The sequence below is a fragment of the Eptatretus burgeri genome, chromosome 14 (assembly GCF_056783735.1).
Source record: "Eptatretus burgeri isolate ZD-2024b chromosome 14, Ebu_testis_v1, whole genome shotgun sequence".
NCBI classification, from domain to species: domain Eukaryota; kingdom Metazoa; phylum Chordata; class Myxini; order Myxiniformes; family Myxinidae; genus Eptatretus; species Eptatretus burgeri.
In genome coordinates this window covers 59619136-59637466 of record NC_140974.1, presented here as the reverse complement: position 1 = coordinate 59637466, position 18331 = coordinate 59619136, and the positions used below count along the sequence as shown (strand labels likewise).

General features: G+C 45.5%; 1 protein-coding gene across 2 annotated transcripts; it reads left to right on the top strand.

Moving 5' to 3' along the window:
• Positions 1-56: 56 nt before the first annotated feature.
• PTGES2 (prostaglandin E synthase 2) lies at positions 57-17012 on the top strand. Of its 2 annotated transcripts, none has more exons than XM_085855101.1 (7): positions 57-325; positions 832-1023; positions 3906-3961; positions 4056-4196; positions 15434-15634; positions 15931-16048; positions 16146-17012. In XM_085855101.1, the coding sequence occupies exons 1-7, from the start codon at positions 131-133 to the stop codon at positions 16293-16295; spliced, it is 1053 nt and encodes a 350-aa protein (XP_085711227.1). In that variant the 5' UTR covers positions 57-130; the 3' UTR covers positions 16296-17012. The 2 variants fall into 2 exon arrangements, with proteins under 2 accessions (XP_085711227.1, XP_085711226.1); XM_085855100.1 differs by lacking the exon at positions 57-325 and adding an exon at positions 693-712 and having other exon boundaries at positions 798-1023.
• Positions 17013-18331: the final 1319 nt, after the last annotated feature.

Sequence of the window (18331 nt, the reverse complement as noted above, 5' to 3'; positions counted from 1 at the left end):
ACAGCCAACATGGCGAAGTTATGGCGCCCATTTAACAACAACAGCCAACATGGCCAAGTTATGGCGTCCATTTAACAACAACAGCCAACATGGCGACGTTATCGCCCATTTAACAACAACAACAGCCAACATGGCCGCCTCCATGGCCAAGTTATGGCGTCCAGTTTACGCGATGCGAGGGCTCGTGTTGTTCCGTCCCCCAGGTGGACATCGCTCCAAACGCTCCTGGACGGGATTCGCGGCTGGCGGTTTGTTCGGAGCTTGGACAGCGCGGAATTGGTGGGAGGAACGTGGGAAACATTTGGCCCAAGAAGCCGACACGGAGGTGATCGCCAAATTGGAGGGGAAAACATCTTGTTCTTGATTTTACATAAAACGATTAAAAACAATAAATGTACTTTTCGAGAATCCATGTGCGATCTACGACCTCGTTAAACGACCGGTGCCGACGCACCCGCTCGACATTTAGCTGTTTGGTGCGAGTTCGATTTCCGACAGCATCACACGTGCCCGTAAATTACCGTTGTGATGCAGTATCGGCAGGGGGTGGTGCATCTCGGAGCACGCCGTTCTTTTTTAGCTTGATGACAAAGCCGGCTGTCTCCCGTTGCATCGAGATGTGCTTTCTCTCGAAAAACTTCGGCATTGTGTGCCGATGGTCTTGCAAGATACCCCTGTCCGCAGATGTATTAAAGTTGTGTTTTAATATGTGGTAAGAATGACGTCACGACATATAAATATATAAAAATGATACATATAATGAGGTGTGGATAAAGCACAGGCATGATGGGCCAAAGGGCCTCTTGTGTTTTGTTTTTTTTTCATATCCAGGTACATTCAGAGCTGCACCTGACGCTGTACCAGTACAAGACGTGTCCGTTTTGTAGCAAGGTGCGTGCCTTCCTGGATTATCACAACCTGCCCTACAAGGTGGTGGAGGTTAATCCCTTGATGAGGAAGGAGATCAGGTTCTCCACCTATCGTAAGGTCCCCATCGTGCTCACAGAGGGCACTGCACGTTTGGTGAGGTTTGTTTGCTTCATGAATGAATGGATCTTGGATTTTTGACGTTCAGATTGTTATTTTAGCCTCGCCATTCTCGTGCTGAAGATATTTCAAGGCTGCTGTTGTTTGATCTCATCACTGCATTGTCCTCGTGTTGAATATCTCTCGTTATCCCATTAACGTGTGTCTCAGAACCTTGTTTTTAATTTTTTTTTTTTTTTTTTTTAAGTCCACTGCCTCAACATTGCCTCATGCACCAGCAAACCTATTCAGAGCCCTTGACATGACATGTACAGGTAACCCCATGACGTCATGAGCCTTGGCTATCATATGTACAAGAAATCCCATGATCCTTAAAGGTCCCATGTCTTGCTTATATATGTCCTATAGGAGTTTTTCATTGTGATTTCTGATCTGACAATATTTTTTCATAATACTCGTTCTGTAAAATGTAAAATTAAGAAAACAAACCTCCTCAGGAACGCCCCTAAAAATTCTGCCGAAATCTACTGAACGACGCGTAACCCACATGACGTCATCTCCAGAACAACAAAGGCTGCACGCAAATTACTCGGGTTGGTGGTCTACGTGATTCTATTGGCTTTCTGTGTGTTTCCACATTGATTGATCGACTCAATTGCTTCGTTCATTTCTGCTTTAAAAAAATCAAACATTTGGTTTTGAATAATGGATGACATGGACTTTGATTTGTCTGGTAGCGACCGACGGTGAGTGTGAGAGAAATGAAAGATTTTGGTCTGAATCAGATGGAGAATTGTCAGATAACGTAGTCTCGGGAGGTGAAGTTCAGGCAGCTGGAAATGGAATACGGCCTTACCAGTTCGAGCCCGAAGCAGGACAAGCAGAGGAAACTGGCGATGAAATTCCCGGCGTTCATGATGATCGGGAGGACAAAGAAGGAAGACTTGGCAATAACAACTGGTTAGACTAAATTCTATTCGTAATTCAATAATGTAAATTCTACTTGCATACTGCTCGATATCAGAAATATTTTAGTGAGGTGACGTGACCAGCGCAGCGGACATGTTGCTCCGCGGCGAATTAATCACAAACAAGGCAAGCGCATGTCATCGGCCGTATCTCTCCGCGCATAAAACGAAGTAATCTCGCTGTCCGGATACGATGAAAACTTGTGTGCAGAACACACCTTGTGACACAATTGTCTAGAGTAGTCCGATAAATCTGACGTTCTGTTGCATTTTTATTTATTTTATTCCTACTGTTGTCATGTAGTGCCAGTAGAAAACAATGAAGAAAAGAGAATAACAAAAGAAAGCTACAGCACATCAGATTTATCGGACTAGTCGGACGGACGACGGATTTATCGGATGACATTGCTTTTGATGATGGGTACTGCATCAGGTTTCAGCCTCCTCAACTTATTCAAACTGAACAGCGAATAGAGCCCGTGATCAAAGTCACTGTCTTCGAAGTGGGCGCTGCAAATGACGCTCATGTCGCTGGGGTCTTTCCAGTTTCCCCTCGTCAGCTTCACTCTAGATATTCCTATTCTCCGAAGATTCTCATCTTTCGGGAATACATGAAGGCTTACACCATCTTTGGTTGTATTGCTGCATCCTGATACGATACATATTGCAGGCATTTTCGAAAGTAAGGCTAAAACTCTTAAAAACTTTCGCGAAACAATCACAGGAATTAAGACGATCGGTGAGATAGCAAACACGTGTGCACAATGCACTTGTACGTACTTTATACGGCGCGCGACGTCTCATCAATCGACTCTGAGCGAGTCGCGTTCTGGAGATGACGTCAACGACGGTCACATGACCTGCGGTTCGCTGAATTCCACTTTTTTGAGAGGCGGGGCATAGCAAGTTGTGAGAAGCACTACAAATGTTCGAAATATTGGTCTAATTATCCCATTGTTGATTTTATAAAAGAAACATGGGTGATTTTCTTCACTAGGAAGATGAAGTTAATATATAAATAACCAGAAACTTTTGAATTACATGGGACCTTTAAACATTATACGTACAAGCAACAACATGAGCCTTGGCCATGAATACAATAATATATTGTACTTTTTTTTTCTTTTTTTTTAATGGCCTGCTATTTCCTGGTATCCCCAAATATGATACAAGGTTTCATTCACAGAATGAAAAGAGTGTAAAGTATAATGTGTGATCTAGTAATTCCTCCTGAGTTTATCAATTGTTACCTCCTGATACCAGGTTGTTACCAGGTGGACGTAGGTTATAACTCAAAAAGTTGTAGACGGATTTGGATGAAACGAGGTGGACAGGTCAGGTGTGTGAAAAGGACTAATTGATAAGATTTTAGTGAAGTTCTGGATGCGGATACAAGAATTTTTTGAAGTGATTCTTCACCATTGAGAGATCTGACCAAAAACTATTTATCGCACGATATCTCAAAACGTTGTGGATGAGTTAGGTAGGTGACAAGAACAAGCCCATTCGATTTGTGTTCGGCTCGGGATTCAGATCCAGCCCATCGGTGGGATACAACACGTAAACTGATCAGCCTCGCGGAGGTACGTGCTCTCCTGAGTGGCCCCCTTCAAGTTCATTACATGCATACACATTGGAACTTGCACGTGTGTCAAGAATCCTCGAACCAGGAAATGAACCACTGATGTTATAAATTCTTAGAAAAGCGAAGTTTTTAGATATCGTGCAGGATTTAAAAAAAAAAAAACGATTGAAACGTCGAATTGTTCCTTCACATAAGTCGAGCCCGTGCTTTAATTATTCATTCTTTGAGTGTTTTGGGAAAATGCTTCACATGAGTAGCTGTAAGAATATTTGCCTCGATGACTCGTCATAAATTTTTTTTTTTGCATTTTATGAAAATTTAATTGGAAATGGTTTGTGTTTCTTATTTATATTTTTTTATTTCAGCAACTCAATGACTCGGCGTTCATCTCCAGTGTGCTGAAGAGTTATATGATCTCAGCGTAAGTGGCCATGATGTGTCGACTTGATCGGTACACTTTTTCTTGGAGTCGATTTGCCGCGTGCACTGAAAACCTCCTTCCGGATTCTGTTTAGGGAAAAGGACCTGGAGAAGATTACATCATACTATCCGGAAATCGAGTCAACGGATGCAAGAGGAAAAGCTATGATGACTCGAAGTAACAAGTACCACGTCATGCGAGCAGAAGGGCCGTTGCCTCCCGATGACGTCATCAAGTGAGCTTGGGCGTCACCTCGGACAGATTCACATGGTGTTTGGCAGGTGTACGAACAACCTTTGGAGATTGTTTTGGAGGTTAAATGATGATGTTATTGTTTGCTTCTGCACAAACGTGGAACGACGTTTCGTCAAAGGTTTGGAATTGCTCGGCAGATTTTCCCCACGTTAGCTTGCCGCCATTCCCTCTGGGTTGCCCACCTCTTGGTTTGATTGTTTTAATGCAGTCAGTAAGGAATATGAAAGTGTGGCGCGTGCCATCGAGTACAGTGAGACAATTGACAAATTCAAAAATAAAATTGCAATTTATTAATCACATTTTAAATGTCATCGACTTTCATCCGATAGGATGATACAGATGTAGCGCACTTACCTTTGGGCCTTCCAGCCTGGGTTTGGTTATAGACCAAACTATGACTATTATCTCCACTTCTTTAATTACCCTAATTATTCCTACTACCTCCTTGTGTGGTGAGCTGGGGAAAGTTTTGTCCCAAGTCTTTCACGAACAAGCTTGCCAGGCTTGACGTTCGCCAGAAGGTGATTTGGGCAGAAATTTGTAATTCGTTCAGTATGCCAGTGATAACTCACCGTCTCTTCATGAAATACACAGAGGGATCTTTAATGAACACCAGCTCATACCAGTGGATGGGACACCCAGCTTAACATCCATCCGAGGGAGAGAACACTTTGTGATGCAACGTCTGCTAACATTGGTTGGTGGACCTTTAAGATCCTTAAATATTTTCTTATTTATTTATTTATTCCCCAAAGTGATGTTTTTTTTCAGAACAGGAAGTGATTATTTTGTTTTTTTTACATTACCGGAAGTGATTTTAAAACTTTTTCCGGAGGTGATTTTTTTTCCCCTTTTATTCATGACCGGAAGTGATTGTTTATTTCTTTATTTCTATATTTATTTCCCAAAGTGTTTTTTTCATAACAGGAAGTGGTTATTTTGTTTTTTTACATTACCGGAAGCGATTTTTTTTTTCTTTTAATTCGTGACCGGAAGTGATTTTTTTTCCCCCCTTTTTTCATGACCGGAAGTGATTGTTTATTTCTTTATTTATATATTTATTTCCCAAAGTGTTTTTTCCATAACAGGAAGTGGTTATTTTGTTTTTTTACATTACCGGAAGCGATTTTTTTTTTCTTTTAATTCGTGACCGGAAGTGATTTTTTCCCCCCCCCCCTTTTTCCATGACCGGAAGTGATTGTTTATTTCTTTATTTATATATTTATTTCCCAATGTGTTTTTTTCATAACAGGAAGTGGTTATTTTGTTTTTTTACATTACCAGAAGTGTAAGAAGAATACTACGTTCGCTTCTAGTATTAATTTTTTTAGATGAGATCCTGTTCTAGGCGGTGTAGTTGTCGTTGTGAAGGTAATGTTGAGGAAATTTTTTCAGATGAGATCCTGTTCTAGGCGGTGTAGTTGTTTTTGTGAAGGTAATGTTGAGGTAATATTAATTTTTGCAGATGAGATCCTGTTCTAGGCGGTGTAGTTGTTTTTGTGAAGGTAATGTTGAGGTAATATTAATTTTTGCAGATGAGATCCTGTTCTAGGCGGTGTAGTTGTTTTTGTGAAGGTAATGTTGAGGTAATATTAATTTTTGCAGATGAGATCCTGTTGTAGGCGGTGTAGTTGTTTTTGTGAAGGTAATGTTGAGGTAATATTAATTTTTGCAGATGAGATCCTGTTGTAGGCAGTGTAGTTGTTGTTGTGAAGGTAATGTTGAGGTAATATTAATTTTTGCAGATGACATCCTGTTGTAGGCGGTGTAGTTGTTGTTGTGAAGGTAATGTTAAGGTAATATTTATTTTTTCAAAGCAAAAAGACGGTTTAATTTGATATATTTAAGAAGCGAATGTAAGAAGAATTCTACGTTCGCTTCTAGGCTTTGCCTATTCTATATTAGAGATGACCGTCACCCCCACACGGGGGTAATTTTATTTATATATTTATTTCCCAAATTAATTTTTTTTTCATAACAGGAAGTTGTTATTTTTGGGGTTTTTTACATTACCGGAAGTGATTTTAAAACTTTTTCCGCAAATGATTTTTTTTTTCCTTTTATTCGTGACCGGAAGTGATTGTTGTTTATTTCTTTATTTCTATATTTATTTCCCAAAGTGGTTTTTTTCATAACAGGAAGTGGTTATTTTGTTTTTTTTACATTACCGGAAGTGATTTTTTTTTTTCCTTTTAATTCGTGACCGGAAGTGATTTTTTCCCCCCCCCCCCCTTTTTCATGACCGGAAGTGATTGTTTATTTCTTTATATATTTATTTCCCAATGTGTTTTTTTCATAACAGGAAGTGGTTATTTTGGTTTTTTACATTACCAGAAGTGTAAGAAGAATACTACGTTCGCTTCTAGTATTAATTTTTTTAGATGAGATCCTGTTCTAGGCGGTGTAGTTGTCGTTGTGAAGGTAATGTTGAGGAAATTTTTTTTTCAGATGAGATCCTGTTCTAGGCGGTGTAGTTGTTTTTGTGAAGGTAATGTTGAGGTAATATTAATTTTTGCAGATGAGATCCTGTTCTAGGCGGTGTAGTTGTTTTTGTGAAGGTAATGTTGAGGTAATATTAATTTTTGCAGATGAGATCCTGTTGTAGGCGGTGTAGTTGTTCTTGTGAAGGTATTGTTAAGGTAATATTAATTTTTGCAGATGAGATCCTGTTGTAGGCGGTGTAGTTGTTGTGAAGGTAATGTTGAGGTAATATTAATTTTTGCAGATGACATCCTGTTGTAGGCGGTGTAGTTGTTGTTGTGAAGGTAATGTTAAGGTAATATTTATTTTTTCAAAGCAAAAAGACGGTTTAATTTGATATATTTAAGAAGCGAATGTAAGAATTCTACGTTCGCTTCTAGGCTTTGCCTATTCTATATTAGAGATGACCGTCACCCCCACACGGGGGTAATTTTATTTATATATTTATTTCCCAAATTAATTTTTTTTTTCATAACAGGAAGTTGTTATTTTTGGGGGTTTTTTGCATTACCGGAAGTGATTTTAAAACTTTTTCCGCAAGTGATTTTTTTTTTCCCCTTTTATTCGTGACCGGAAGTGATTTTTATTTATTTATAGTTATTTCCCAAATTCATTTTTTTTCATAACAGGAAGTTGTTATTTTTGTTTTTTTACATTCCCGGAAGTGATTTTTATTCATTTCCCAAATTATTTTTTTTCCATAACAGGAAGTTGTTATTTTTGTTTTTTTGCATTACCGGAAGTGATTTTAAAACTTTTTCCACAAGTGATTTTTTTTTCTTTCTTTTATTCATCTTTGAGGTCCACCGGTTAATGTTCGCAGACGTTGCATCACAAAGTGTTACACGGTGCTGTTCCTGAAGACTCAGCGAGATATCACCAGATCATACACAAATTACAAATTCCTGCTTTAACTACCGTTCGAAAGGCAATGCCAAACCGCTCAGTGTAATTATTGCATTGAGGCTGCTTTGTTGGCACTGAAGCTTCCTTCAGGCAGAGCACCATGTAAAGTAGAGTTGAATGGAGACTAACACTCCAAGACGAATGTTGATAAGCCGACAGGATTTTGAATCTCAATCCAGGTAAGTTTAATTTTATCAGGCTTAATGGTTTTTGGGGGTACATGATTGGCTGTGACCTTTCAAAGATGATTCCCTCCATAAGAATTTCTGGGAAATTCATTGAAGATGCCATTTGCTGCTTTGACAGTGAAAATTTGTTTGTTTTTTCCATTTAATGAGACAAAGTGAAAATAACTTTGTCGATGATCAGATTTGTCCATTTTCAGTTCATGAAAGTGAACCTCGGTTTCCCTTCAACTCTTTGAACCGTCACGGCCGTTGTACCGTCTGCTATTCAAACCTCCATGTTCCCTCTCGGCCATTTTACCATCGGCTGTTCAAACCTCCACGTACCCTCGTGGTCGTTTTACCCTCGGCTGTTCAAACCTCCATGTACCCTCGTGGTCGTTTTACCATCGGCTGTTCAAACCTCCACGTACCCTCGTGGTCGTTTTACCCTCGGCTGTTCAAACCTCCATGTACCCTCGTGGTCGTTTTACCATCGGCTGTTCAAACCTCCATGTTCCCTCTCGGCTGTTTTACCATCGGCTGTTCAAACCTCCACGTACCCTCGTGGTCGTTTTACCATCGGCTGTTCAAACCTGCATGTTCCCTCTCTGCTGTTTTACCATCGGCTGTTCAAACCTCCATGTACCCTCGTGGCCGTTTTACCCTCGGCTGTTCAAACCTCCATGTTCCCTCTCGGCTGTTTTACCATCGGCTGTTCAAACCTCCACGTACCCTCGTGGTCGTTTTACCCTCGGCTGTTCAAACCTCCATGTACCCTCGTGGTCGTTTTACTATCGGCTGTTCAAACCTCCATGTACCCTCGTGGTCGTTTTACCCTCGGCTGTTCAAACCTCCACGTACCCTCGTGGCCGTTTTACCATCGGCTGTTCAAACCTCCATGTTCCCTCTCGGCTGTTTTACCATCGGCTGTTCAAACCTCCACGTACCCTCGTGGTCGTTTTACCCTCGGCTGTTCAAACCTCCATGTTCCCTCTCGGCTGTTTTACTATCGGCTGTTCAAACCTCCATGTACCCTCGTGGTCGTTTTACCCTCGGCTGTTCAAACCTCCATGTACCCTCGTGGTCGTTTTACTATCGGCTGTTCAAACCTCCATGTACCCTCGTGGTCGTTTTACCCTCGGCTGTTCAAACCTCCACGTACCCTCGTGGCCGTTTTACCATCGGCTGTTCAAACCTCCATGTTCCCTCTCGGCTGTTTTACCATCGGCTGTTCAAACCTCCACGTACCCTCGTGGTCATTTTACTATCGGCTGTTCAAACCTCCATGTACCCTCGTGGTCGTTTTACCATCGGCTGTTCAAACCTGCATGTTCCCTCTCTGCTGTTTTACCCTCGGCTGTTCAAACCTCCATGTTCCCTCTCGGCTGTTTTACCATCGGCTGTTCAAACCTCCACGTACCCTCGTGGTCGTTTTACCCTCGGCTGTTCAAACCTCCATGTTCCCTCTCAGCTGTTTTACCATCGGCTGTTCAAACCTCCATGTTCCCTCTCTTCTGTTTTACCATCGGCTGTTCAAACCTCCATGTTCCCTCTCTTCTGTTTTACCATCGGCTGTTCAAACCTCCACGTACCCTCGTGGTCGTTTTACCATCGGCTGTTCAAACCTCCATGTTCCCTCTCGGCTGTTTTACCATCGGCTGTTCAAACCTCCATGTACCCTCGTGGTCGTTTTACCATCGGCTGTTCAAACCTCCATGTACCCTCGTGGCCGTTTTACCCTCGGCTGTTCAAACCTCCATGTACCCTCTCGGCTGTTTTACTATCGGCTGTTCAAACCTCCATGTACCCTCGTGGTCGTTTTACCATCGGCTGTTCAAACCTCCATGTCCCCTCGTGGTTGTTTTACCCTCGGCTGTTCAAACCTCCATGAACCCTCGTGGTCGTTTTACCCTCGGCTGTTCAAACCTCCACGTACCCTCTCGGCTGTTTTACTATCGGCTGTTCAAACCTCCATGTACCCTCTCGGCTGTTTTACTATCGGCTGTTCAAACCTCCATGTACCCTCGTGGTCGTTTTACCCTCGGCTGTTCAAACCTCCACGTACCCTCGTGGTCATTTTACCCTCGGCTGTTCAAACCTCCATGTACCCTCGTGGTCATTTTACCCTCGGCTGTTCAAACCTCCATGTTCCCTCTCGGCTGTTTTACTATCGGCTGTTCAAACCTCCATGTACCCTCGTGGTCGTTTTACCCTCGGCTGTTCAAACCTCCACGTACCCTCGTGGTCATTTTACCCTCGGCTGTTCAAACCTCCATGTACCCTCGTGGTCGTTTTACCCTCGGCTGTTCAAACCTCCATGTTCCCTCTCGGCTGTTTTACTATCGGCTGTTCAAACCTCCATGTACCCTCGTGGTCGTTTTACCATCGGCTGTTCAAACCTCCATGTACCCTCGTGGCCGTTTTACCATCGGCTGTTCAAACCTCCATGTTCCCTCTCGGCTGTTTTACCATCGGCTGTTCAAACCTCCATGTACCCTCGTGGCCGTTTTACCATCGGCTGTTCAAACCTCCACGTACCCTCGTGCTCGTTTTACCCTCGGCTGTTCAAACCTCCACGTACCCTCGTGGTCGTTTTACCCTCGGCTGTTCAAACCTCCACGTACCCTCGTGGTCGTTTTACCCTCGGCTGTTCAAACCTCCATGTACCCTCGTGCTCGTTTTACCATCGGCTGTTCAAACCTCCATGTACCCTCGTGGCCGTTTTACCATCGGCTGTTCAAACCTCCATGTTCCCTCTCGGCTGTTTTACCATCGGCTGTTCAAACCTCCACGTACCCTCGTGGTCGTTTTACCATCGGCTGTTCAAACCTCCATGTACCCTCGTGGTCGTTTTACCCTCGGCTGTTCAAACCTCCACGTACCCTCGTGGTCGTTTTACCCTCGGCTGTTCAAACCTCCATGTTCCCTCTCGGCTGTTTTACTATCGGCTGTTCAAACCTCCATGTACCCTCGTGGTCGTTTTACCATCGGCTGTTCAAACCTCCACGTACCCTCGTGGTCGTTTTACCCTCGGCTGTTCAAACCTCCACGTACCCTCGTGCTCGTTTTACCATCGGCTGTTCAAACCTCCACGTACCCTCGTGGTCGTTTTACCATCGGCTGTTCAAACCTCCATGTACCTTCGTGGTCGTTTTACCATCGGCTGTTCAAACCTCCACGTACCCTCGTGGCCGTTTTACCCTCGGCTGTTCAAACCTCCATGTACCCTCGTGGTCGTTTTACCCTCGGCTGTTCAAACCTCCACGTACCCTCGTGGCCGTTTTACCCTCGGCTGTTCAAACCTCCATGTTCCCTCTCGGCTGTTTTACCATCGGCTGTTCAAACCTACATGTTCCCTCGTGGTCGTTTTACCATCGGCTGTTCAAACCTCCATGTTCCCTCTCGGCTGTTTTACCCTCGGCTGTTCAAACCTCCATGTACCCTCGTGGTCGTTTTACCCTCGGCTGTTCAAACCTCCACGTACCCTCGTGGTCATTTTACCCTCGGCTGTTCAAACCTCCATGTACCCTCGTGGTCGTTTTACCATCGGCTGTTCAAACCTCCATGTACCCTCGTGGCCGTTTTACCCTCGGCTGTTCAAACCTCCATGTTCCCTCTCGGCTGTTTTACCATCGGCTGTTCAAACCTCCATGTACCCTCGTGGTCGTTTTACCATCGGCTGTTCAAACCTCCATGTACCCTCGTGGCCGTTTTACCCTCGGCTGTTCAAACCTCCATGTACCCTCTCGGCTGTTTTACTATCGGCTGTTCAAACCTCCATGTACCCTCGTGGTCGTTTTACCCTCGGCTGTTCAAACCTCCATGTACCCTCGTGGTCGTTTTACTATCGGCTGTTCAAACCTCCATGTACCCTCGTGGTCGTTTTACCCTCGGCTGTTCAAACCTCCACGTACCCTCGTGGTCGTTTTACCATCGGCTGTTCAAACCTCCATGTTCCCTCTCGGCTGTTTTACCATCGGCTGTTCAAACCTCCATGTACCCTCGTGGTCGTTTTACCATCGGCTGTTCAAACCTCCATGTACCCTCGTGGTCGTTTTACCCTCGGCTGTTCAAACCTCCATGTACCCTCGTGGTCGTTTTACCCTCGGCTGTTCAAACCTCCATGTACCCTCGTGGCCGTTTTACCCTCGGCTGTTCAAACCTCCATGTTCCCTCTCGGCTGTTTTACTATCGGCTGTTCAAACCTCCATGTACCCTCGTGGTCGTTTTACCATCGGCTGTTCAAACCTCCATGTTCCCTCTCGGCTGTTTTACCATCGGCTGTTCAAACCTCCACGTACCCTCGTGGTCGTTTTACCATCGGCTGTTCAAACCTCCATGTACCTTCGTGGTCGTTTTACCATCGGCTGTTCAAACCTCCACGTACCCTCGTGGCCGTTTTACCCTCGGCTGTTCAAACCTCCATGTACCCTCGTGGTCGTTTTACCCTCGGCTGTTCAAACCTCCACGTACCCTCGTGGTCATTTTACCCTCGGCTGTTCAAACCTCCACGTACCCTCGTGGTCATTTTACCCTCGGCTGTTCAAACCTCCATGTTCCCTCTCGGCTGTTTTACCATCGGCTGTTCAAACCTCCATGTACCCTCGTGGTCGTTTTACCATCGGCTGTTCAAACCTCCATGTACCCTCGTGGCCGTTTTACCCTCGGCTGTTCAAACCTCCATGTACCCTCTCGGCTGTTTTACTATCGGCTGTTCAAACCTCCATGTACCCTCGTGGTCGTTTTACCCTCGGCTGTTCAAACCTCCATGTACCCTCGTGGTCGTTTTACTATCGGCTGTTCAAACCTCCATGTACCCTCGTGGTCGTTTTACCCTCGGCTGTTCAAACCTCCACGTACCCTCGTGGTCGTTTTACCATCGGCTGTTCAAACCTCCATGTTCCCTCTCGGCTGTTTTACCATCGGCTGTTCAAACCTCCATGTACCCTCGTGGTCGTTTTACCATCGGCTGTTCAAACCTCCATGTACCCTCGTGGTCGTTTTACCCTCGGCTGTTCAAACCTCCATGTACCCTCGTGGTCGTTTTACCCTCGGCTGTTCAAACCTCCACGTACCCTCGTGGTCATTTTACCCTCGGCTGTTCAAACCTCCATGTACCCTCGTGGCCGTTTTACCCTCGGCTGTTCAAACCTCCATGTTCCCTCTCGGCTGTTTTACCATCGGCTGTTCAAACCTCCACGTACCCTCGTGGTCGTTTTACCCTCGGCTGTTCAAACCTCCATGTACCCTCGTGGTCGTTTTACTATCGGCTGTTCAAACCTCCATGTACCCTCGTGGCCGTTTTACCCTCGGCTGTTCAAACCTCCATGTTCCCTCTCGGCTGTTTTACCATCGGCTGTTCAAACCTCCACGTACCCTCGTGGTCGTTTTACCCTCGGCTGTTCAAACCTCCATGTACCCTCGTGGTCGTTTTACTATCGGCTGTTCAAACCTCCACGTACCCTCGTGGCCGTTTTACCATCGGCTGTTCAAACCTCCATGTTCCCTCTTGGCTGTTTTACCATCGGCTGTTCAAACCTCCACGTACCCTCGTGGTCGTTTTACCCTCGGCTGTTCAAACCTCCATGTACCCTCGTGGTCATTTTACTATCGGCTGTTCAAACCTCCATGTTCCCTCTCGGCTGTTTTACCATCGGCTGTTCAAACCTCCATGTTCCCTCTCGGCTGTTTTACCATCGGCTGTTCAAACCTCCATGTTCCCTCTCGGCTGTTTTACTATCGGCTGTTCAAACCTCCACGTACCCTCGTGGTCGTTTTACCATCGGCTGTTCAAACCTCCACGTACCCTCGTGGTCATTTTACTATCGGCTGTTCAAACCTCCATGTACCCTCGTGGTCGTTTTACCATCGGCTGTTCAAACCTCCATGTACCCTCGTGGCCGTTTTACCCTCGGCTGTTCAAACCTCCATGTTCCCTCTCGGCTGTTTTACCATCGGCTGTTCAAACCTACATGTTCCCTCGTGGTCGTTTTACCATCGGCTGTTCAAACCTCCATGTTCCCTCTCGGCTGTTTTACTATCGGCTGTTCAAACCTCCACGTACCCTCGTGGTCGTTTTACTATCGGCTGTTCAAACCTCCATGTACCCTCGTGGTCATTTTACTATCGGCTGTTCAAACCTCCATGTACCCTCGTGGTCGTTTTACCATCGGCTGTTCAAACCTCCATGTTCCCTCTCGGCTGTTTTACCATCGGCTGTTCAAACCTCCACGTACCCTCGTGGTCGTTTTACCCTCGGCTGTTCAAACCTCCACGTACCCTCGTGGTCGTTTTACCCTCGGCTGTTCAAACCTCCATGTTCCCTCTCGGCTGTTTTACCATCGGCTGTTCAAACCTCCACGTACCCTCGTGGTCGTTTTACCATCGGCTGTTCAAACCTCCATGTTCCCTCTCGGCTGTTTTACCATCGGCTGTTCAAACCTCCACGTACCCTCGTGGTCGTTTTACCATCGGCTGTTCAAACCTCCATGTACCTTCGTGGTCGTTTTACCATCGGCTGTTCAAACCTCCACGTACCCTCGTGGCCGTTTTACCCTCGGCTGTTCAAACCTCCATGTACCCTCGTGCTCGTTTTACCATCGGCTGTTCAAACCTCCATGTCCCCTCGTGGTCGTTTTACCATCGGCTGTTCAAACCTCCATGTACCCTCGTGGCCGTTTTACCATCGGCTGTTCAAACCTCCATGTTCCCTCTCGGCTGTTTTACCATCGGCTGTTCAAACCTCCATGTTCCCTCTCGGCTGTTTTACCATCGGCTGTTCAAACCTCCACGTACCCTCGTGGTCGTTTTACCATCGGCTGTTCAAACCTCCATGTACCCTCGTGGTCGTTTTACCCTCGGCTGTTCAAACCTCCACGTACCCTCGTGGTCGTTTTACCCTCGGCTGTTCAAACCTCCATGTTCCCTCTCGGCTGTTTTACCATCGGCTGTTCAAACCTCCATGTACCCTCGTGGTCGTTTTACCCTCGGCTGTTCAAACCTCCATGTACCCTCGTGCTCGTTTTACCATCGGCTGTTCAAACCTCCATGTCCCCTCGTGGTCGTTTTACCATCGGCTGTTCAAACCTCCATGTTCCCTCTCGGCTGTTTTACCATCGGCTGTTCAAACCTCCATGTACCCTCGTGGCCGTTTTACCATCGGCTGTTCAAACCTCCATGTTCCCTCTCGGCTGTTTTACCATCGGCTGTTCAAACCTCCATGTACCCTCGTGGTCGTTTTACCCTCGGCTGTTCAAACCTCCACGTACCCTCGTGCTCGTTTTACCATCGGCTGTTCAAACCTCCATGTACCCTCGTGGCCGTTTTACCCTCGGCTGTTCAAACCTCCATGTACCCTCTCGGCCATTTTACCATCGGCTGTTCAAACCTCCTTGTACCCTCTCGGCCGTTGTCCCATCGGCTATTCAGATCTCCATATACTTGAGCGGCCGGATTTTTCTCCGGGAAGCCCAGGGTGGTGGAGCCGAAAGTCCAAGGAGCTCAGGGTTCATTGGGTTCAGAAAAAAATCGATCATGTTAGAGTGAATGGGATGAGGTTGTGACAGGTGCTTCTAGAATGGAGCTTTCTTGTATATTCAGAATCCATGGAAGAGGAGATGAAGTTTCATGCCTTTTGACTTTTGTATCGTGCTTTGTGTGCCAGGACAGAGGTGGAGTGGAGAAAGTGGGTTGATAACCACTTGGTGCATCTCATCTCGCCCAATGTGTACCGCACACCCAAGGAGGCACTTGCTTCCTTTGACTACATTGTCAGAGAGGGCAAATTTGGCCGCTGGGAAGGTCTTGCGGCTAAATATGTTGGCGCTGCAGCCATGTACCTGATTAGCAAGAGACTCAAAAAGAGGTTCGATTTGGGGTATGGGGTTGGTGGGGAAAGGCTTTTGTAATTTTTACAGGTGTATTTTTTATGTGAACGCAAGCTGTTTAGGCCTGATTGAGAGGAGGTATGGGTGTGGGAGGAGGGGGAGGAAGTTACTCGCACACTAAGCTTGCACTTGGGGTTGTTTGTTGTGCCTGTTTATACCAAGTTAATCGTAGGCACTGATGGTGCTGATACGGACTTATTTGAAAGAGGTGATGTGAAATGTTTGAATAATTATTAGCTCGGATATTATCTTTGTTACGTCGCCTGTCGAGCAGACACAACATGCGAGATGATGTCAGACAAGACCTGTACAGTGCAGCGAACGAGTGGCTTGTGGCCGTTGGGAAAAAGAGACCATTTTTGGGAGGCGATGATCCCAATTTGGCAGATTTGGTGAGGTTACAAATCTATTTAGTGATTAAGATTATTCACTCCCATTGTTCTTTCCTCCTTCCTCGCTGACCCGATTTCCCTCCGGCCCGTCTTGCAGGAGGTGTTCGGAGTGTTCAGAGTCATGGAAGGACTGCAGGCTTTCGATGATGTTTTGACGCGCACGAAACTTGGCCCTTGGTACCATCGCATGCATGCTGCCATTGAAGCTGGTGTTGGAGTTCACTGGGAAGGGTTTGAAAGGACATAGAACAAGGAACTTCATGAACTGTTATGATTTGATGAGAAGCTTGCGTGATTTTCTTTTTTAATTATTTTTCCTTTGTTTGGCACAAACGTCACAACGGCACGGCTGCTTCAGCAAACGTTCTGGATTTTGTTTCGATGCAGGGTTTCTTTTTTTTTTTGTCTGTGCTTAAACTTTCCAAGTCCGGGTTAGATCGTCTTATCCCTGTTAAAGCTACAAGGGGCAGAACCTGAAGCTTCTCAAAATGAGAGATGATCGTCCGACCTTTTCTGGGTTCAGGTTGTGATGTAAAACGATGACGCAGACTTACATCGACAAACTAATCCTATTTGGGGGGGGGAAAAAATTAAAAGAGAAGGAAGGTACCAGGTTAAGGGTGTTTCACACCATGGATCTTTGTGTCTGCAGAAGAAATGAAACCCCTCCACGAGAGGAAAGGCGTCGTTCTATTGAAGGTTTCCTTGCATGCGGTGATTTATTATGGCACAGGTTATCGATTGTTTGGTGCTTGGGTGCTTCGTTAAGGTGCTGTGCCTGTTTTGGCACGTAGACCTGGAGAAAGCTCGTCTGAATCCATTTACAAAAATCCCATAACCGTGCTCGATTTGAAGTGAATGTTCTGGTCAACACAGGTAATGGAAACTGTGGTGATGTCTTAACGACGACGATATCGTCAGCGCTTTTCTCAGATCTTCTTTGGGCAATAAATGGCACTCTTAATCCCACTTCTCCATGAGCAGTTTTCACGCCGTTCCCGTTTGGTTCCCGTCACCGTTTCTACTCGTCGGTTCCTCCTGTAACCGCAGAGGTGTCGGCCTTAAAATCCTGCCAGAGCTTCATGGTGATGCACTCAAACTGAGGGGCTTCAGGTGACATCATCCACCACATTGGGAAGCGGTTACAGGTGTAACGCATTTTGCATGGAAATGCGTGTCGCTCACCTTGTAGACGAGACAACCCGGTCGTCCTTTTACACCTCATCGCGTATGCATGCACTTTCTGTATCGCTGGGGGGGAAAGTACTTCAAAATGCCGTTTTGTCCCATCATATGGTATTGTCGCTGGAGAGGGACATGGCACTGCAGCGTGGGATCCTTATTTAGATCTCCAGCCATGATAATCCACAAACTCGAGGTCTCGCTGGAAAAAAACGACGTGCTAAACTGTTCGGAAACACATCTCGTGCAGACTTAAGGATCGTCGTTAACAACGCGTCTGCGCTTGTGAACATAATTTCATCAGCGGTGACTTTGGATCTCGAGCATTTCAAATTCGTCGATCCATTGAACACGTTCAATCTCTGGAAGAACAAAATTGCAAGGTGTTATTTAATTTATTCATTTTCACAGTCAGTTTATTATTATGTTAAACCTTCTCGTTTTCAGATAGTTAAAGCATTCATTCATGTTTGCAGGATATTTTCTTGAGTTATACGTTTACCGTCTGCACTCCATCATTTTTTTCCGTCATGAGTGGAAGATCGAGGTATTGTCCAATCTTTGTGTGCACGACACCTCGATCTGAGTGTTCTCTGTCATGATGTGCAGAGCATCGCATAGCGATGTCACTTCCTGATACTCCAATTTGTATTTAATAAGAGCTGAGATTTTGCACTTGTTAAATAACTCAGTACTTTAAAATAACAATCTGAGCAGCAAATAAACCAGAGAGAGGGGAAAGATGGATTCTGTAGAATCTAAAGCTCCAAATATTATTGCAATCTGCCACAATGAGGACGAAGAACAAGGTGTGTTACTCTCACATCACATACAGTTAGGTGGTCTTTCCTCCATTCTAATGCCCTCAACTCTGTCCTCCACCCCTCACCAGCAACCTCAGGATGCACATTCTTCCAATAAGCCCCTCTTGGTTAAACTTCCAAAATTCTGGCCGTCTGTACACCTCAACTCTCTTACTCCTCACTTCTCCTGTCCGTGGAACCTTCCTGAGGCTGTTGTTCCATTCTTCCCTCTAAGGTTTCCAGCAGGCTGGGTACTGCCACCTTGTGACACCCGCTCCCCCTATCCTGACCCATGATC

Bases quoted from the DNA above. Each gene is read 5' to 3' on its own strand.
- PTGES2 (XM_085855101.1), top strand. From the start codon at position 131: ATGGCCGCCTCCATGGCCAAGTTATGGCGTCCAGTTTACGCGATGCGA. The intron at 326-831 runs GTGATCGCCAAA...TTTCATATCCAG, and splicing joins CCCAAGAAGCCGACACGGAG to GTACATTCAGAGCTGCACCT. The intron at 15,635-15,930 runs GTTCGATTTGGG...CCTGTCGAGCAG, and splicing joins AGCAAGAGACTCAAAAAGAG to ACACAACATGCGAGATGATG.